The sequence below is a fragment of the Cyphomyrmex costatus genome, unplaced genomic scaffold (genome assembly GCF_001594065.2).
Source record: "Cyphomyrmex costatus isolate MS0001 unplaced genomic scaffold, Ccosl1.0 scaffold70, whole genome shotgun sequence".
NCBI lineage: Eukaryota > Metazoa > Arthropoda > Insecta > Hymenoptera > Formicidae > Cyphomyrmex > Cyphomyrmex costatus.
This window is the reverse complement of record NW_017280267.1, coordinates 395,129-417,566: the sequence shown is the minus strand read 5'-3', so window position 1 is coordinate 417,566 and position 22,438 is coordinate 395,129. Positions and strand designations below refer to the sequence as shown.

At 35.7% G+C, this 22,438-nt stretch overlaps 1 protein-coding gene across 1 annotated transcript; it reads right to left on the bottom strand.

The window, feature by feature from the left end:
- Nucleotides 1-94: 94 nt before the first annotated feature.
- On the bottom strand, nucleotides 95-21,638 carry bark (C-type lectin domain-containing protein bark beetle). Its single transcript, XM_018548104.1, has 27 exons — nucleotides 21,514-21,638; nucleotides 15,391-15,560; nucleotides 15,124-15,317; nucleotides 14,357-14,534; nucleotides 13,502-13,671; nucleotides 12,851-13,089; nucleotides 11,524-11,773; nucleotides 10,924-11,309; nucleotides 9,571-10,223; nucleotides 9,016-9,472; nucleotides 8,468-8,858; nucleotides 7,928-8,358; nucleotides 7,600-7,845; nucleotides 6,106-7,049; nucleotides 5,545-6,020; nucleotides 4,924-5,120; nucleotides 4,444-4,842; nucleotides 4,043-4,320; nucleotides 3,758-3,951; nucleotides 3,369-3,580; nucleotides 3,085-3,209; nucleotides 2,796-3,026; nucleotides 2,529-2,654; nucleotides 2,191-2,449; nucleotides 1,876-2,077; nucleotides 1,455-1,702; nucleotides 95-1,017 (listed from the first exon to the last, which is right to left on the bottom strand). Exons 1-27 carry the CDS (start codon nucleotides 21,550-21,552, stop codon nucleotides 202-204), a joined length of 8,511 nt encoding a protein of 2,836 aa, XP_018403606.1. The 5' UTR covers nucleotides 21,553-21,638; the 3' UTR covers nucleotides 95-201.
- Between the last annotated feature and the right edge of the window lie 800 nt (nucleotides 21,639-22,438).

Sequence of the window (22,438 nt, the reverse complement as noted above, 5' to 3'; positions counted from 1 at the left end):
CGTGTCAATCCCAATATTCACGATCATTGGAAATAACATCACGAGTTGCGGAAGTCGGCAGCGTACATTGTTATAAACAATTGAAAATCTCTTATTGTGCAATAGCTGGCAGTGCTTGTCGCTAGAAGACATTTGGCACGCACTTCGGATGTGTCCGAGTTGCAGTGAATGCTGGCCTAAGAGTTGTCGACGTCCTGAGAGTTACATTGCCGTTTCTAATGGTTGACTCTTGCTTCGAGCGGTCGCTGATAGTTGCGTGAGTTCTGTGGGCTCATTGACTAGGAACGCATCCAAATTGGTCTCGAGCAGGGCCTCGCTCTTCGAGCGTAGCGGCTTCTCCTCACCCGTGTCGAAGTTGGTCTCTAATAGTGCCTCGCTTCTAGGTCTGCTCTCGGCCTCGTAGCGATAAGGATGCGGCGGTACCGGCGGCTGAAAATCCGACGCGTATTCCGGAACAGGCTCGGACGCCTGACTTGGAGTTAACGTAGTCGAGTCGTAAGAGGGTTTTAAGTAATCCATATCGTAAATGCCCGATGTTGACTCGATATCGCGTTTTAATTCGATCATTGAATCGGTGAGCGCGATACTGGAATGCAACGGTAGCGTAGGCGTATTGTTAAGATACGACGAGCTCTCGTTGTTAGCGTACACTGTGGGACTTTCATCGATTGATGTCGATTGTATGTTCGGGGGTGATGACCAGTTAGAAGCGGCGGAGGTCGCGCCGTCGAGAGTACCGTTCCTTGCCGCAAAAGTAGAATGATTGCGGAAGCCCTCATTGCGGTATGCCAGATCAAAAACTGGATTATCGACACTCTGCGCCACACCGTATTTCTGCGCGGTACTCTTAAAGTCGCTCGTGCTCGGTGAATATCGTGGATTATGAGCCTCGTACACATCGTAACTTTGATTATCCTCTATTGAAGAGTTCAGTTGTGACTTGTCCATCGAATCTAGGCTACCACCGTTCAGCATGCGCTTGTAATTTGAGTTCAGCGTATCCGTGGAATGTTTGGTCTAAAATATGATTATGAAAAAAGATTATTTAGTTATTATTTAGGAATGTCCAACCTAAAAATTTGTCAGAATTTTTATGTAAAAGTTTTAGAATTTTCAGAATTTCAGTACAATTTGTTTAGAATTTCTTAGATTTTTTAAATTCTTTATGCATGTAAATTTTGAAATATTCTAAGAGATTTTTCATTTTATTATTTCTAAAGAAATCTTATTTATAAAATCTGAAATGATTCATAAATTTAAAATGTAATCTATTCTTAAGGATATAAAAATTTTTTTAAACCAAAAGTACTAATTTTCCTAATTTTTAAAATCAGATTCAACCATTTACTCATTTAAAATCTTCAATTAATGTAAGTTGTATAGTCTTAATCTCTATTATGTACGTTAATTCTAAAAACCATTTGCATTTATTCGCTCGGCTGTCGCATATTTACCGCGATAGGCTTTCGGCGATAAGCCAGTTCCGTGAAGCCGGACGTGGAACCGACCGATCGTAAGGAATGTAAGGATTGCCTGATGGAGTTACGTCGTTCCAGTCTCTCAAGCTTACGCTTCTTCGACTTGGACGCCCATAATGCAATCGCCGCAGTTAGCAATGCGAGTGCGACCCCAACAGCTCCCAAAACACCCACCGCAATGATATCTTTCCTCCAAGATAGAGGGTCAATGTTGACTCTGGGATCTGTCAAAAGATGAATAATTTTTTTAATCATTTTTTTCCCTTATATATTTTTTTTCATCTTATTACCACCCAGCTATAAATGCTAAATATTCATAAAATATTCGACTTGTATTCCAAATGCTTTAGAAATATTTATAAAAGTATTAGTTAGTTCGTTACGATATTCTGCATACCAATTTCACAAATAAATAAATTAGGTTGGGCACAATGATCAATCTCGATGGTCTGGTACGTAAACATCGTGCATTGATCCACGCGTTCCAATTGTTGCACCCACACACGCTCCGAATAATCGAATCGCTCCTGTTGCTTGCGCGCGAACTTCCAGAGTTCCAGATAATCTCCCATGATGAATGGCATCGACGCATTTACCGACTGCACAAAAGAAAAACAATTTAATATGAAATGAAGAAGCATAAGAGTCTAAATTTAAATACACGATATTTCAAGAGATACACAGATGAAATCATACATCTAGAATAACTCACCCTGCAAAAGTCTCGCGCATTATAAAAGTCCATCGGTGCGCCAATCAATATGTAACACGTGTCACCAACGAGATCCCAGGCGGGTGGACACTTGCCGCTTAATACTGACTTATTATTCATATGAAAAGGTTGATAATCCACCTGCAACAACTCAAATGAATCCTCACGATCTCTGATGCGTCCAGCCACCGCCAAAGTTTCATTGTAACCCCACCAGTTATGCCGCGCGTCTATGTGAGATCTCCAAATTTCTAGTTGTCTAAATACATAAATTATTTGTTTAATGAATGTTAAAATCGGTAATTCATTATCTTGCGATCAAATTCGTTTTGTCTTACTGAGATTTGTTCGTCGTTTGCATTTCATAATCGTTATCGGGATTAAAGAACACATTATCAACATATTGCTGGCCAGGTGTACCAGCAATAATAGTGCTACGGCCTTCACGATCGACTGCGTAATTTCTAAAAAATTATAAATATTTATTTCTTCCAAATAATTTTATAATATTCTATAAATAGTTTTCACACGCGCGTGATGATAAAGAAATAGAAAGCAGGTATACGTAAAAAATATATACGAGTATATATAAACGAGTAGCTCACTTGTAGAAACCGTTGTGAGATGTGCTTTGATAGAATTGTGAACGGACCTTCTCGAATCCCGAAATCTCCAATAAGTGCATACCAAGATTTCCATGTAAGTAATTGAATGTCATGTTGCTAACCACTTGTTTCAAAATGATGTTATTGTCATATGGAGCGTTATTCTTGGTGAAATAATTTCTGAATATAGTCAACTGTTGGTAAGGACTGCTCTGACGACCCTCGACGAACCTGAAGATCCGCAGTGTTACTCCTGATTTTTATAAACGCGTTATAATAACGTACTTACAGTGCAGGCTTATTGAAGTTTTCTGTGAAGAGATTATTGTGAATCCATCCTTTGAGGGACGTTGCCGTACCGCTCGAATCAGCACGGATTGTAAGACCGCCTTGATTTCGTTGTATCAAATTGTTCTAGAACGGTATAACTAATTGAAGTTATATTTACTTTTGATGCTTACCGCACCACTAAATTTTGTTATATTACTTTTAAATGCGATCTAGAATAATCTGTAATTCTTTTGTAATTTTGGAAATACGTATGATATATCTTTAAGCATACGTTATACTTACTCTGAAATAGAGCAACTGTGTATTTTGGACGTCAAGCCACAATGCGGATTTACACGTGGTAAAGTTACCGTACAATTTCTCGCAATTATTTACAAACTGATTGCGCTCGAGCGTTATTATGGCATTCACTTCGCCAGCGCTTGCATATTTTACGGCCCCTTCGCGACAGTTCGATATCAAAGAGTAAGAAACATTGTGCTGCACATCGCGATCTGCCAATCACAAAAATAAAAGAATTATAGAAGAGTACGTAATTCGAAATAGGCGTGTGTACAAGGGTTTATGTTATTTCTCTTCGCTAATAAATGTTATAAATTACGATTACTTACTAAAACCAATAGCAGATATCGGAAGAGTTACGATTTCCGCGATAAATCCATGCATATTACTAGCGCCGTTAGCGAATAATCTAATACTAATACTGGGATTCTGCGTTCTAAACAATTTTTTCTCGTCAGGAGTATCAACTTCCAAATGACCAATCACTTTAGTGCTAATATTGTAAATGTCTCCGTCGTACAGAGTTATACTATCGTGTCGGCCTGGCTTGCCAGTGGAGTTATAAAGATTAAATTGTAAAAGCCTGGAAAATCAGGATATTAGCACTTTCTAATTTTCCTCGCACCATAGTTTTTAAAAATTATTCTAGCGGACACGAAAAAGAGTTTACGTACCTAAATCCGAACGGTTTGGCTCGGTAAGCACTGCGGAAGATTTTCACACAATTCACAGGATAATTATCATATTTGTAATATACGATCACGCGCTCCTCGATTATAATTTCTTTTGTGGTATCGCATATATCGACCATACTGAATAAATGATAAGGAACATTAAGGTCCTTAATAGGTGTGAACGTGCTTTCGTCTGACTCACGGCCTTCTCCCGTCAAGGATAATATATTCACGCCGTTGCCGAGAACATTGTTAATCGTGTTGAATAATAATTCCACCTGTAATATATATATGTATACGTATATTAAATAGATACGTGTGACTATGCGTTTTACACAAATGTGAATTTGTATAAAACTCCGCTTTGTGTGTTTCTTTGCATACAAATGTATTCCGCATACCATGTGCGTTGGAGATACGACATTTATGCCGTGATAAGCGCTGCGATCTATGTTTACGTGCATTACTGCCGGAGACTTCATAATCGACTGTATAGCGGCCGATTTCTCATAATGTAAAATCCCAGCACCAGTTATATTGATAAATTTGAGAACCGATTCGACGCGCCTAATTGTTTCATGAGTCACGATGTCGTGGATGTGATGTTCGTAGAGATGAGCTTCGAATTCGCTGTTCGCGATGCGTATTCCGCCCCAGTAATCGTATGCATCGTCTAAATTTCGTTTGCCGCAATGCAGGAAGACAAAGTGCCCGTCCCATGGACACTCATGACGATGACCGAATAACTGACCGTTCAGTCTGATCTGGCAGTCCTCGAGACTTTGCTCTTTCCCGGTACACTATAAAACAAATTCAAAATTTAGCTAACTGATCAGGCTGATCTTATGAAACAATTAAATAAGAAACGAAATCAATTGTACCTGCAGTGGTTCGGGCCAAGACCAGACACGCGTCAAAGATCCGGGATGAAGTTCGTACCTACGATCGTACGATACGTAGACGTTGAGAGTGTCGTAACCGAGTTGTCGGCATGCTACTTGAGCGTTGCGCTCGGAGAATCGATCGTCGCACAATGGGATCCACTGAAGAGTCGTTCTGTTGAAGTACTCTAGGAATCCTATTACAAACGAAAAGATGCAGTTAAATTTATAAAAATAATAATATATTATGAGAATAATATTATAATATAAAAAATTAAAGAAAATGAAAATTAGATAATAACTGCTTTTGCAGCTAGTGAAAGAGCTTTAATTGATTTTGGAACAAAATGTCATTTTTATTAAATATGACTAATAGATATAATTGCATTTGCAATAATACGGATTTAACTCCTTTTATTTTTATATAATTATATTCTTTTTTGCATCTTTATAATTTTATAGAGTTTATAATTGTTTTAGTATTTTTAAAACGTTCAATTCGTAAGCAAAACAGCAGAGAAATCCAGGATTTCAATATTAACTTAATTTTTGGATACTTTTGGATACATAGCTGCCTTTGTACATATAATTATCTTTAAATAAATAGGTTTCTCGATCTACCTTCGTGGTGCAATACGGAACAACGTCCATCCTTGCACAAACGAATCGTCTCGTCTGGCACTGACACGAGATTAGTGGAACTTGTGATCGGCGTCAGTTTGGAAAAAGTAGAATTTGCGCTCGCGTCAACTCGTTTTATTGGTCTCATTATAATCTCGTGGCCGGGTACGCCGACGGCTTTCAGCGTTCCCAGGACTAGGATGCCAACGTTAGGAGCGAATTCCATAACAACGTCGGGGTAGATATGTAGAGTAGCTTCCGGCATAACCGTAATGTCAGAATGTATGACATAAGGATCGGATCTCGCGTACAATGACAGATTCTCCACTATGCGACCGCCCAAATTGTTCAGATCAATTTCGCGATTTATATGTCGCCACGCGGAAGTAGACGCTTCAAACGAGTCGCTCATCAAGTACGGCCGATAGTTGGCCACAGCGTGATCGTTCCAGTCATCGAAGTCGAAAATTCTCTGTCTGTGAAGAAACATAAGAGTAAAATAAGAGCTTCGAATATCTTGAATGTAAAAGACGTTTATAATCGTTTATATGAATAAATTACCTGATAGAGGTGTCGTTAGCAGTACCCCACCAATTCTCCCTGACATCTACCTCGTTGTTGATCTTGGCTGTTCTGATACCTGCCAATAACTCATAATCCAACGAGTTTTGGCCGAAGAGATTTTTATATACTTGTACTTTCTGTATGCCGTGGAAGCCGACGACGTAGCTGGGGTCGTCTGCAAACGTTCGACGTGGCCCCAAACTGCCGAGATCGTATGTGTTTCGCTTAATCTCGTTGCGATAGAAGCGAGCGTAAATGTCGCCGAGGATTTCGGACTGGCTGTCCGCTCGGAACTCAACCATATAAACGCCGTTATTACCCTCGATATCATTGTTGTCGATTCTGATCTTCTTCTCCAATCCACGCACGGATATTAAACCGGTCTTACAGCGATTGCTGTCGAAACGATTATAGGATATGTTAAGATGCGCGAAATGTCCATCCACTACAAAGCCAAACTGTTCGTTGTTACGCCAGGTGTTATTCCCGAAGTATAGAGAGTGTGTAAAGTTCTCGTTGTACTGCCAAACATCTGGTAACAACACCTCAAATCCACCGCCGTGATTCCTTTCTATTGTGCTATCCTGCATTATCCAGTGGAAGAGATTGTTGGAGTGCCTTGCATCGCGGCTGAATTGATGTATCCCTTTACCGTTGTCCGTGATCAAGCTGTTATTTATATGTACCGAAATTTCGGACAGGTTCGATTGGAAGATGTTCCAATAAGGTGAATACACGTAAACAGCTTCTTCATGATTGTGTGATATCTCGCATTCGACTAGTTGAATACTTTCATTGGCTTTCCGTAGAAAATGATCTCCGATCTCATTCAAGTATCGATTGTAGTAGGACGCGAGCACACCTTTCCTATTGTTTTTGATCTTTGTCTTCGTGACAGATAGCAAAGGAATAGGACCACTGACTACTTTATTGTGAATATTCTGTAAATTATATTCCGTAACATCCATGTTACATGTTAAATTCATAATGTAAAATTACATCTGTATAAAACTTATTGAGTTATTTTTAATCATTCCCCCTACCCAGTGAGAAATGACAATGGATTCGACATCGAATCGACATCAATTAGATGTCTCACTGGGTATGGCCCATTACATATAATAGCTAGACTAGATTAATTTAACTAAAATAGTAAATTCTTTATAGTTGGTTCTTAAAATGTTAGTACCACTATTAAATCAACGATCAATTTAATATTACTACTTTAGTTTCAAATATTTATTACGATATTTCAAGTTCAACATTACGCGGTGCGAAATTAATTTATATATAATTGAAAAATTTATAATTTACATGAAAAAATATCGTATTTTTAGGCATTATCTATAGCCTCGATTGTACTGATCCTCTTCCAAGTACACTTATTTGATTTATATCTATTAGATTATCATATTATTTAGACAATTATTTTATTATTTAAACAATTTATAATATAATATTATATTATAAACATATATACTTGAAATATACCTGTTTTGGAGCCGAGAGCGACGTGACAACTATGACGGTTCCACCAAGAGCATTTTCACCGCTATCATATTGCAAAACTACTACAAAGGAACTGGACGAAACGGGAAAAACACTCAGGTCCCGTTTTACGCGCCAAATCGTCTGATTCTTGTCTAAACGTTGCGAGTCGTGCAGTATAATTTGTTCCGTACTTCGATTCTCAATCGGATTCAATAATTGGATACCGATGACATAGCTTGGTTGGCACTATATAATTTGGATAAAATTTAGTTCAACTGAGACAAGGACTATTAAGAAAATACATTTTGCGAGAAGAGAAAGAATTTACTTGAATGTTGATGATACGACGGACGGATTCACCGGTTACTTTGGTCGTGATGATGTATTTGGTCTCTCCATTAGCGAGTTCGATGTTCTTGGTTGTTTCCGGTAAGATTATCGGATTATACGGTGAGTCGACGGTGGTATCCGGCGCGCGGAGAAACCATCCCGCAAATTCTCTTTGCTGAACGGCCGAGAGAGCGGGATTATGCCTTATTCCCGCGACCTTGTTATTTTCGATTCGTGAATTAACAATTCGCATACCTAGTTGCTTGAAACTAATACCACTCCCACCGTTATGAGAGAAGTCACTATTCGTCACGATGTTTATCGCGTCCGCCGAATATATGTCTGAATACAGAACTCCCAAGCCGTCTTGTAAATTGTTCAAGACTTTGATACCGTTCAGTGAATGCCGAGCAAAATCAATTTGCAAAGCTGTTGTACAAATAAACAACGTAAAATGTATATGTAAGTGTAACAATTCGCGCGATTGATTATATACAATATTAAAAAAAACTCGTAATTAAAAATCTTAAAAAATTACCTGGTTTAAATGAATTAGTTTTATAATCCAACAAGCCTGCCTTTTCAATCGTCACATACTGCAAGTCACTTCTTTGAGCCAGTGGTCCTAATCTGAGACCAGCCCACGCCGCCTCCAAACATCTGACCCCAACATCGTTCTCATGAGTACACGAGTTTTCAAAATCTTGCTCTCTTTCCGCCCGACATTTAGTTATATCATTGTCATACTCGGTACAGCGCACATTGCTGAAGAGTATCCTCTCATTGATTCCCGCATTCGGAATTTGTGATCGTTCCATAAGCCAATTCTCAAAGTCGAGGATAAAGCCTAATTGATGGCAAACGAGCGCTGCGTCCTGAATTGTCCATCCATAATTACACACAGTGCCCCATTCATTTCCAATTTTTACCTTTCAGAATAAAAAACACAATTGAAGATGATGTATACTGCGATTTTTGTTTTCTCTCTTTCATCGTTCAAACATTAATTTAATATCTTTTCATTAATATTTATTGTAAGACTGGAATTTTGTTCTCTACGAAAAAGGTGTAATACTGTATAGTTACCTGCAGTCTCCCTTCAAGATTCGTTTTTCCACCAAGAAGTCTCACTGGCACGGATTCTGTCTCATGGACTTGAATCGTATTCTCATCCGTGAAAGTATCGTTATCTGGTAACATAACAAGCTCTTCCTTGAGAGTAAATAAAATATCGCTGGGTTTTTTGCCGCGCGCGTCGAATTTGCCGGCAATCATCATTCCCACGGACGGTGGGAAGCGTAACGTAACGCCCGGTTGTAATATTAGCTTGCCGTCTGGTCTTACATTGATATCGCGCTTGACAATGTATTCTCCAGCTTTTAATTCCTCCTGGCCATCAACCTCACCTCCGACTTCGTTCGAGTCGGGCCTGATAAATTGCGGCACGAATGTAGGATTCGGGATTATGGTATTCGCGCCGGGGTTACTATTGTGCAGCAAGTAAGGCAAATATTCGATTTTGGCGAGATTATATCTGTCCTTCCTAAATAAATACAAAATCGTGATTATGTATATAATTATTTACTCCATTTAAAGAGCAAGAATTTAAAAATATCAATCAGATGTATCATATATACGTACCTATGAAATAATCGATCGAATATTATTTTTTCTTCTGCAGATCCTAGCCAGTTGTATGTACAATTGATAACTTTACTCTGATCTTCCAGATGAGAGCCAATCTCGTAACGTGAATCGAGATTATTTAAGATGTTACGGAAAACTTGAACGTTGCTCGAAGATACGACAACGACTGCGGCTACCCTGGAGCGCGGTATCAGTTTGACATTGCGCATATCGTCGTTGTCAAATAACTCCCGGACACGATTGTGTTTTAGGAAGTTTCTTGTAAACAGTAACTTTTGCGCATCGTTGTAAGGTGATAAGCCAATGCTGACTATAAAGGTACCTTGATTGTTATAGAATTCGTTGTGTCGGATCACGACCTCCGCGGGCAAAATATTAAACTCTTCGTAGAGTGGATTTCTTATTAAAATCGCGCCAGTTGTTTGATCTATAAAGTGATTGTACTCTATAATAGCGTCGAGATTGAGCGCTGGGCTCAGTTTGATTCCTAACTTCTCATTCCTTATGAATGAGTTGTGCCCGATCTGCACTCTCATTAATCCAATATCCTTTCTCCAACTGGATTCCACTTGCAGCGCCGTGTCAAAGCTGGTATTGAACCCATTGCCAGTTACATTCACGTACGAGTTGCCGGTTGAATTACCGATCTATTGACCGAAGAAATGTCGATACTTAATTCGTGTATATAGCAATATTGTAGTAATCAGTTGTACAATTATAATTGGACAATAATTAAAATCTATATATTAATAAAACTTAATATTTGTATGTAAAATTTTAAGACTTATCAAGTTTCTTTTTATAATAAGAAAACCTTATAGTTGTTATAATATCGGTATTTTATCGATACTGACGTTGATAAATATTAAGGGGATCCCAAAGTCATATTGGAAATAGCTCTTACACACAGACGATTACGTGTCATTGACACATCACTACATCAATAGGTGCGTTTTATTTCGTGCATGACGCGCATGATACATCAATAATTGTCCTTGTTTAACATTTGGTGAGCAATAAGGATAAACGATGCATTATGCGCATCATGAGTGAAACGGAAAAATCGCAGCACACACTCTTGCATAACGCGCGCATAATATATACGTAAAACATAAAAAAATGAACCAAAGTCCTTTATTTTCTTTCTTTCCATGCAAATGAAGGACTTTGATTAGTTTATTTTCTTATGCTTTATGCATTGTGTATTATCCGGTTTGAAAAGAAGAGATTTCAAGTTTTAAAATGCTTTTATAAAAATCTCGATACGATGATTTTTGACGAAATTATTCTGTCTACATTTTTGCAGGGTAACTGATAGATATACATAATAGTATCATATATACTTACCAGAACACCGACGTCCTTATTGCTGAATATTTGTGAGTACTCGATCACGGTCGATTGATTGAAATGTACGTATTCGGTGGCGAGGCTGTCGTTGAGCCACACCGCAAAACCATAACCGTTGTTGGACGATATACTGCTGCGCGACACGTTACGATTGCCGCCTGTAACAGTGATGTTAACACCGTCCCCTTGATTGTACGCGATACGACTGTCGGTGATGTTAACGTCCATCGCACCACCTAATACGTGCACTCCCGCCACGTGATTGTTATCCGATACCGAGGTCTCGTGAATGTGCAAGGCTGATCTTAGTTTCTCCACGATGATACCACGACCGTTATTACTTGTTATTGTACTACTGGTCACATTGAGATCATACGTTTTCTCTGTGAAGAAAAAGAAGAACATTTTATTACAAAATAAAAGTAAACAATAAAAATAAACAAATTAGGCTCAGAGATAATAAATTGAATAAAAAAATTAAAGGCCTTTATAGGGCATTTTATCTCTTATTATTTTATTATTTTATAAACTTAATAACTTAAAAATGGGAGATCAATATAATCCGGATCAATGTGTGTAAATTTTTATTAAACTTACTGTAGCCTGATGACACTCGCACGAACACGAGTGCATTAGTTCGTGGTTCAGCTATGAACTTTATAAAGATATAATGACGAGTTGAGGTCACGCTCTGCGGTAAAGTCCCATTTCTGACTTTGACAGTAGCTAAAAGTCTTTCTGTTCCACTTATACCATCGTACACCTCTATGATGGCGCTATCGTTTCTATCGGTTTTCATTTGCAAAAAATGCACTGTCAAAATATAGCCTGGCGTCGTGAAGATGTGCTAAATAATATTATTGCCATTCGTTAATAATGGATGAGTTTTTTAATTCATTCATTGATCGATCGATGAATTACAACTTAATTCTCGGCCCTTATATTCAATCGACTACATCACTTACTCAAATTTTAATCTTTTTAAAAATAGAAGTGAAAATTATGTCGTTCGAAAAGCAGCATTTGATGTACGTATTGCCTGCCTGCTCTTCGCATTCCAGCTGAAGAAAAATGCCGCGGAAACTCAAGAAATGATTTGCTCGGCTTTAGGCGAAAACTCTGTGTCGTATAGTATACATGTACAAAATAATTTTAAAGGTTTTTTAATAGCAATTTCAATTTTTTTTCATTATAGAATTTATCGACTCCAACCATCCTTTTTCCGAAGCAAACCTAACAGTTGCCTGAAAGATGGCAACAATGTGTGAAAAATGAAGGGGATTACCTTGACTAGATTTATATTCGTTCTTTTATAATTTTGCGTCGAAACTTGGCAAAAAATGGCCAAGAATTAAGTTGTAAATCTATATAATACTAACTTTTATTTTTTTTATAACTGCGTTCGGAGATTATTTTATTTCTACATCTTCTTATGCTTTTTTTTATGTAGAAATCGAAAATTATTACAATAATAACGCTACACTCAGAAAAAATTTATATACAATGTTAATTTAAATAAATATAAAAAATAAAATCCTTATTCACACATCGATCTTTATACGAAATCGCTGTTAATTATGTTTTCACTCATTTAAAAACTAATTCAAAGAGTTGTTAATCTGAATGTGAGTAAATTTGTAAAAACTAAAGCATAATATTGACAGCTGCAATTTCGTAAAGACATGAATAAGGACTTTATTTCACACGCGCGTGCGCATATACACACAACACACATACGCACACCAATGTATCAACTTTTTCTCGAGTGTAGCGTATTATGGTAATTCCCGATTTTTATTTTAAAAAATGCGTAAAAAAGTATTGAAATGAAACGATTCTCAAACACGAAACAAGTTGTAATCTTCTTTCATGCGAAGTATGAATTAATACAGTATTATTTGATAATGATTAACATTGTTCTCACTTGTGGACATTCTTTTACGTTGGGTGCATATTTGTTCTGCTGCATAGATATAGTAATAGGAAAAGTCTGACTGGCCGTTGAAGGAAAGGTGCATAGATCGTACACGTCGTTACGCTCCAACTTATCATCTGGTCGCTCGTCCGCGTGCACGTACTTTATTCCGTCCGCTCCGTTTTCAGATACTGTACAATTATTAATATGCGCCATGCCGGATGAACTATTTATATAAATTCCATATCCTAAAATAAATTGACAGTAAATTCAACATATTATTCGACATGTAGTATAGTAGAGAATTAAACATTTTATCTAAACATGTTGTGGGAGACAAAACAATTCCGATAACAGATGTGGTTTGGACATTCACTAGTTTTCCTATTTATCAGTATTATTATATATTAAAATTCTAATAAGGAGTTTAAAAAATTGAAATTGAACATATCAATTACTCTTATTCGGCGCCTTAGTTTGAATAACATGAGTTCAACTATGAGTATATTTGAAACTGAATACAAATGTGTTCGTATAAACTATAAACAGGGTGGAGATAAACTGCAGAGTTCTACTGTACTTGCAAATAAAATATTAAAAAATATATATAGTGGATGAGAGAAGAAGAGGAATGGGATTACATTATTACATATATCTTACCTCTGTTTGATTGCACAGTACAATTATTTATTACGACTGATGCATCCGACGTGGTGACGTTGATACCCGTAAAGGCAGAATGAAAAACAGAAATTGACTCCATTATCGGTGGAACGCCTTCCACATGAATCGCCGAAGTTATATTGTATTCCCTCCCGGTCCCAGCATATCTATTTAAAATTAGAATAGTTTTACTTACTTTAATATTTTAGGAATTCCGATAGAAAAATATTTTATTGAGCAATAGTTTTAGCAAAATTTTCAAGAAAATTTATTAAAATTTTACTGCACAATTTCGTAAAAACGTTTCTATCTTTCAATAAAAATTGTGGATAACATTAAAAATTATTACAATTTTTCTTCAAAAAGTTTTTTAAAAAATTTGCTAAAATTTCTGTAATAATATGCTGCAATTTATTATACCAGCAGTATGTGGCACCGAATCACCAGATAGATGCGGCAGAGCTCTGTTTCACGTAGTTATTGTAAATTTAAAATAAAATAGACACAACATATTCTGAAATTTTTCCATCCATGTTTTAATGAAATGATTTGTTAATGACATCAGTCTCAAAATTGGGCTCAAAGATGAAAAATAAGTAAATCAAATATATTTTTGATAACATAATTTTGTCTTAAAAAACGGTAAAATTTAATTTAAACACCCTTGTGTTTGCTGTGTAAAAAAACATGCAATTTCAAATTCAATTAAATTTCGCTGAAGTGTTAAAAAACGTGGAATAATTTTAACAAAATTTTTAGCAAAATACCAGCGAATTTTTCGACAAAATTTTTATATTATGAAACAAAGATATTAGGAAGAATTAATCGATATCTTTTCATAAAGGTACTCACTCGATTATCGTGTTCCTTAGAATGGACAGCGATTGACGTACGTAAAGTGTGTTTTGTAGGATGAGTTTCTGTTTGTCGTACACCGCGTCCTCAAATCGTATTCCCCGCCAATGCTTGATTGCCTTGCTCGCACCATCGTGACGTGGCAGGCAAGAAATGCCCAGATCAGGATGATAATCTATAAAATGTTGGATCAATGGATTAGAATTAGATGCCGTCACTAATAATTGATTAGACTTATAATTTTCATCTTTAGCGAAACTTTTCATTATAATAAAATTCTTTATATCGTTATAATAGTCGTTCACAAAATTTTAAACCGAAGTATCGTTTGTAATAACGTTTTGAATAAGGTTACGAAAGAAAATTAAATAACTACTACTTTGGTTGAAAGGGAAAAATGTCTTTGAATGAATTGCGATATAAAAATTTTATATAAGAAGAATTAATTTTAAATATGTATACTGGTTTTAAATGTGTACTGGAGATACACGTGTATACGTATACATGTGTACTACTATACATGTATTTATAGATACATGCAGATGCACTTATAGAGGACATCCTGTATGTAAATTTTAAAATATCTTAAGTATCTTATACAAAACGTTCTAAGATTTCTCATTCTATAAAATCTGGAAACATTCAAAGTCATTAAAAAAATCTTTAAAAACATGAAAAATTCTTGAAATTATTAATATAAAAATTTTTTCATCAGAGGCGTACAAAATTTGAGAGAGAGAGAGAAGACATTTTCAAACACTTACCACAAACACCGGCACCCAATTCTCTCTCCGACCAATGTTCGCAAGTCGTTAACAAGGGCTCGGTGCCACGACAGCCAGGTTCCTCGTAAAGAAGACGCGGCTTGGAGGGCCATTGTCTGTCGAACCATGACCACCATTGTCCGCCCTGATAACCGAGCTGTCGACACGCTGTTTCTAGGTCTGCGCGAGTCCAACTATAACGAGATTCGCATAAGATATCTGCTCCAGTATTTCCATTATTGTCAGTTATATACGCTGTGTACGTACTTTCGCGAGTTTGTGCAGACGGAACGCCAGCTACCTTTATGGAAAAGCTGCAGTCTTCCCGCTAGCGGACTCGGTCCGTCAACAAGGCGTATTGTGGGTGATGTTCGAAGAGACGGAATCTGCGTCTCCACTTCCGCTCTGGTCAGCAAGATTGGCGCGTGTGCTTCGCCCTTTTAACAGAATTAACCGTATAACTCGTTATAGGAAATATTAAATACAATCTTATAGTACAAACAGTGATCAAAGGAACAACTGCTGCACGAAGAATTATAGGTATATGTATACATATATGTAATTCCTTTACGGCATATAAGACTCTCACGTTAATATTTTGATTGCCATATTTGACAAGTGTAAACTTTTACCAATTAAGGCTTTGACATATCCATTTGTAACAGTTTTATTTACTCTCGATTAAGAATAATTTTATTATTCTTTTAAACATTAAAGAAATAATAAATTATCTGGTCATATATTAGAGAAAGTGTTAAAATAGTTCACTACATATATCAAGTTCAATGCTGAAATCAGTTTTCAGTTCAAGTGTTAAAGACCGAAAAATTTGAGCTACTTCGCTTGATCTGTTCCAAGAGCGATGCCAAAGGTCTCGACTCACTACGTCGAGTCTATAAGAGGATTACCGAGGTCGTGGGTCAATCGCGCATCGCGCGGGGGCAAGAACCGTCAGTTAACGCGTGACCTGAAACGCATCGCTTAGACTTATATTAGAGCATTAGAGGCGATGCCGCTGCTGAATCATTCGGCCATACGGTGCACGCGTTGTTCGCATCCCGTTCTTAATTATCCGATTAGCACTTTCTGCAGACCCCTCGACGACTGACACTGGTCGGCGGAAATAGTGCAGACAAGAAGTGTGTCCGTTTACAGAGATTAGAACAATCACCTTTAAGCGTATCAATAATTAAAATGTCCTCTATTAACGATAGTGTTCAGCAGTCTTCAATAGTTTCCTAAGTATATAACAGGTGACAGATTCTTATCAGTGAAAACGTTCATTAGAATTAATTATACTGATCCACTCTTATCTCTCTGCAAATTAGACAAATTGAATTGCAGTACAATCAAAATAGGTATACAAGGGATGATTGTGGTCACATGCTCACGTATATCATATACGGATATTAAATACTGTTGTATCAAGCATTCAATTTATTGAGAATGATATTTTTCTTCTATTTATAATAAGATAATATAATAAGATAAAAAGATGTTTTGAGTCGATGAATTCTATGATGAAAAAAATTAAAACTACTATCACGAAAATCTTCAAAAACACTTTTTACATGTACTGTACGACATGGAATTTTTACCTAAAACCGAGCAAATCATTTTTTGAGTTTCTCCGCGATATTTTTTTTCAGCTGGAACGCAAAGAAGAGACAGTGCTTCAAATGTTGCTTTTCGACAGTTTTTACTATTATTTTTTGAGATTAGATTCGCAGCACCAACACCTATTATACCTTATTTTTAGGCTTAAGGATGATGCTTCAAAACAACTATAGCGAAAAAAAAATCAAATTTGTGAATAAGTATTATCAGTCGATTGAATATAGAGGCCGAGAATTAAGTTGTAGTTTTAATATAAAAGAAATACACATAAAGATAAAAGATATTAAATATAATATCAAAATAACGTAATTATTAAGTGTTTTAATAATGAATATAAAAAAATTTCTATATCCTTTTCGATAAAAACGAATTTTTTATCATAAAAATTAAAATAGCTTTTTGCTCGGATTTTTATTCTGAAATAAAAAACCTATTCTTTCATCTCTAGAGAACACATACGTGGCATCTGATAAGCGTTCCCATTTTCCAATTAAAAAGATTATTCATTTCGTATTATGAAAACTCTGATTCACCTGTTTTAACATTTTTTCCCCATTACCTACTAATCAATTACTTACTAAATTTCGTGTGTTTCATATCTTAGAAATTTAGCCTTTTAATGATTTAAAATATGTTTACGATTGCGGCATGTAGTGGTATCTGCGTAGAATGATTGAGTGCGCGTTCATTTTTTAAAATTGTTACGTGTACGTAACCCGTAATTAAAATAGCAACTAGATAACACCTAATAACACTTGTTATGATAAGTATTAACGCGTAAGTATGAGTGTTATTTTGCCGATACCGTCCACACCAATAACACAACAATAAAAGCAATGACGTTTGCGTGTCCGCACTGTCCGTGGTGTTTCCGGTTAAACGATGCGTCCTCCGTTCTGCGCGCGAAAGGATCCCTTTCCTGTCATGCATTCCATCCGTCACTTTACATTCTTTTGCGTTTATATTTATCGGACTGGAGTAAAGCACAATGCTCTTCTATTTCATTAAATCATTTTTAGCTTTGTTATCATTAAACAAAGGGGATCTTCATCGCAAAATAACTAGTATTACTGTGTCGCTATTTCACTTGGTAAGATACTTAATTGAAGACTAAGAAGAAATATCATTTTTTATACAACTTGGGTCATAAGTGTAAAATATTCCCATCATAAATTGACACAAACGTTCTATACTTAACAAAAAATAAATAAAAAATAACTTTATTGAAAAATAATATTTACTTTTGTAATAATTTTGTCAATATTTCTTTAAACTTTATTAATCTTTTTTCCAAGAAAATAAATAGGTGCTTTATATATTTTTATATAGTCAAGCCTGTAATATCATACTAGATCAATAGAGCAATCACTAGCTTACTAGAGAAGAATAGACAGATTTTATAAAATAAATATAATGATTTCAAAATAATAGACGGTTTAAAGTAATTAAAAGTGAAATATTTAATATATAATAGAAAATCTCGTTTGCAAATTGTGTCAATTATTAAACGTCGATAGTAAACTTCGCGTTACTCGATAACATATTCGATAATATATTGTCTTTTAATGACATTTAATTTTGGTTTTAATCGTCACTCGTGAAAGTCTATTTACCGAAAATTCTACGCGGACAACTATTTATCGGAAATTCTACTCGATCGACTTACTGTTAAATAGTTATGATAAATTAACAATCATCAAGTATAAGTTGATAGCGTGCGCACCCAACCAAAGTAGAGATATTCGACAGTTATCTCGGTTATGACAATTATAATTCACACCGGAAGAATGAATTAAAGCCGGGTGAGCGAGCGAGAGTGTAGAATTACTGCGAATATATGCGAGGAGATTCGGTTTGCAAAGATAAAATCTTGATATTTAAAAGAACATGCGAGATTATAATTTTTGCAATCTTTTAATTAATATACCCTACTTCATTAATCCTATAATATTTACATAATATTTATAATGTAAATAATTAATTTAATCTGTGTGGTATAAAAAGGATCATTGACCGGAACAAAAAGAACAATTAATAATTAATAATTTTAAAAGATATTAAATTATGTACTTATAGTTTATGCACGTAATAAAAGAAACTTAATAAAGTTAAAGAAATCAAGTATATTACATTTTGTGTTTAATTTTGTGAAAATATTATGACGTGTGTGTGTGTGTGTGTATGTGTGCGCGCGTGCGTGCGTAATATAATGGGAGGCGTATAATTATCAAGAATCACGTTTTTTAATCACACACTATTTGCTCTTAAATGATTATGAAACCTCACTGATAACCAAGTTGGTATGACTCTAATCTTTATTATCAGTTAACGGTATCAACGGCGCTATTGATTTTTAACGTGAATGACGATATAATCAAGCCTTTGGTAGACTAAAAGGTAACGTTTTTTTACTATTATAATAATAACTTAATACACCGTGAGATTTCAATTTGAAGTTCTTACTCATAATGTCGAAATTTTATTAGAATTGCAATCTACGAAGTTTTCTGAGAACGCAATTTGCCTATAATACAATCTTTTTTTTCTCGCGTGTTTGTTGTAACACGTGTACATACAGTTGTACCGATTGCACGCCGCGATGAGTCATATGTCCATTCAACGTTCACATACAGCCGATCAAAGAAAGGTTACAGTTACAGGTTGCAACACTTTCTTTTCAATAGATTTCGGAACTTTTTATTTCACATAATGTAATTGTGATCAATTGATATTCTTGATATTCTGTTAATTAAATTTTATGTTAAATTGATACTCAATATTTTTTTTTAGTGTCAAATAATACAATTTCGTAAATGAACAAATAATATAAAAATAATATATTTAAAACGTAAATTCTAAGATAAATGAATATATAAATAAAATGTTAAATGCAGCTAAATTATTATATGTTTAATTATGTGAAAATGGATACGACGGAAGATATAATTACGAATAATGTCTTTTTGTATATGTATTGTTAATTTAACATATAAATGTTTTATTAAAGAACAATTTTTTTCCAAATTGTGTCAATATTATATATTTCTTATGGTGGTAATTTTGTTATACATAATATATGTATATATAATAATTGTGTTACTCTTTAATATATTAATTTTATATCAATTTAACACAAAAATTTGGATAGATCATTTAGGATATGTGAAAATTTATGTAAATTTAATATAAAATTTTTAACTGTGTATTGTATAGAAGATGAGGACAAGAGAGTTCATCTTTATCCTTCAAATGTATAAAGTTATACTTATTGTTAGGTTAGAGTTTAGACAATTAAGGCCTAATTCCACCAATGTTATTTTGATTTTAAATGAAACTTGAAACTCGTGCTTTCTCTTTTTAAAGCTGAGAGAGAAAAAGAGAAAAAAGAGTTTTTAATCTCGTTTTTAAGGTCAAAGTAACATTGGTTTCTGTAATCGGGTCCGTAAAAGAATGACGTAATTTAATAAAACTCTTTAGAAGCATGAACAAGACGTACGTTTGAGAATAATTCACTGTACGAAAACGTACACTCTTTCTGAGAACAAACAATCTCAACGGAGCACCATTAGCAAACAAAAGTAACGGTTGGAAAAGCTAGTGCTCGCGAACCGCAACGTATGACTATGACGATATTGAGCTTCACAGGAAACGAGACTATTCACACGGTGGTATGAGTGGTTACATGCCCTATGGATGGTCTTCTTTTTCTTCTTTCTTAAGGTCTCCCTTTTTAATTTCTGACCCACTATACGAAGGATGCAACAAAGAAGGATCAAGGATTCAGCGATAATTTCCTCGAAAAGCAAAGGCTTCAGTTGTTCAAAATTTATAACTATATTATATTTTAGCATCGTATCAATTCCAAATAAATATTCAAATAGGCTCCTTTCTCGTATAATCGCGATGGTGTTTCGTATAATTTTGATTTATCACAGCATGGAGAAAACAGCAAGCTGATTACCCTTATTAAATAGGTACAACACAATAGAGTATAGTCAACGCGTAGAAACCGCGTATGTGAAGCGCGATGAAATCAAGATCCGGACCTGCAGATTATGAATCTGCGCGGACCAAATGAGGACTGAGGAGTCATACGATACCTCACCCTGGGTGGTCAACTCGCAATCTGAGGATCCGGATTTGATTCGACTTACCACATATGCAGTTTTTTCGCATTAAATATGAAGCTTTATCTGTGAAACTACAAGCCAAATAGGTACTAACGAGTTCCTGCACTTAAGAAGCAATATTGCTCCGGTTGATATTACTGTCTATATACTGATTAAGTAAGGTGTAATTAAAAATACGTAAGCTTAAGACCTGGCCAATTAGTTTATGCTCTTTTGTTCTTCACTGACTCTAAAAATGTATAAAACAGTCTAAACGTATTAAAAATCTTACGACACATAATTGCAAAATTGCTTCTTCCATTAAATACAATCAATTCATCATTTTGACATTATCGCGACCGGTTCTGCTTGGAATCTTTTTCCACACTTTCTACCTACAGATATCTCGAAAATTTAAATTTAGGGCATTCCTAGAAGTGTTATCTTAATGACGGAATCTTTAACACTGTTCAACTAGACAACGAAACTCTAAATATTGTACTACATTTGCGTTAAGAAAAATATATTTGACAACAATGTGGTTTAAGGATCTTAACGGATGATCGTCTTTGTTCTCATCTCGAGAACAAAGCTGGACTTTCTCCACGAGAGCGAATCATTCAACCTTTTAGAAATCTCTATTGTAATTTTTATGGATTATTACCTCGGCGATTATAGTACCGCGGACAGTGATGCCGATCATCGGACTGAAACGAATCTCCACGCCAGGTTCTATAATGAGCTTGGCGTTCTTTTCGATAAACAAATCCTCTCGTAACAAGTAAGGGCTCTTCGATTTCTCAAATACTTTCTGATCTCGAATAATGCGACCACCGTGCTCCTCGAAAAGACCACCATTGTTCCAGCTGCCGGTTGCCTCGCTCCCGTTTATCGGTACTGTGTAATAAATTGATGTTTGGTCGAATCTGTCATCTGGGAGAGTTCCAGCCAGAACGGCCAGAATCGACAGCGAAATCCACAAGCGTTGCATTCTTCGGTACATTGCGGTGCTTTCGATATCAGGTAATTAAAATCGCCTTCTCCTTTTTCCTTTTTCTCTCTAACTGCAGTCGAAGGAATTTGACAGTTTCCTAGTTTAATGGAAATCCATTCGGCTAGAATTCAATGAGGCACTGAACACTCTTTCTCTTTCTCTTTCTCTCTCACTGAACTATAAGAGGTAGAATCCATTCACTGTGTATAAAATAGTTCTCGATTTATTATTAAATCTAAAACAGAAACGTCACACTTGAGAGATGAAACGTGATAAACGTCCAAAAAGAATTGTTGACGATTAGTGTAGTTGACATTTTCGTAAAGAACTTGACGAGTGGTATCCACGCGATTTCTCGATACATTAGTTTACGACTTTCAAGGTGAGTACATGCGTATACCTACATTAGTTAAGCATTACGCAAACGCACAAACCGAGATGCATTCGCGTTGACGAGGCCGTGGCTTCGCGAGAATCATCCTTAGCTTATCGCTGAGCGATTCATGGACGCGTCATTCGTCGATCGGATACGTATGTGAGTCAGAACGTTTTTCCTCTTCATGCCGCGCAACATTTTATACTCCTTCAACGAACT

Bases quoted from the DNA above. Each gene is read 5' to 3' on its own strand.
- bark (XM_018548104.1), bottom strand. From the start codon at position 21,552: ATGATCGGCATCACTGTCCGCGGTACTATAATCGCCGAG. The intron at 14,535-15,123 runs GTAAGTGTTTGA...AACATTTTATAG, and splicing joins ATTGGGTGCCGGTGTTTGTG to ATTATCATCCTGATCTGGGC. The intron at 2,078-2,190 runs GTGAGTTATTCT...TCTTTTGTGCAG, and splicing joins ATGCGCGAGACTTTTGCAGG to TCGGTAAATGCGTCGATGCC.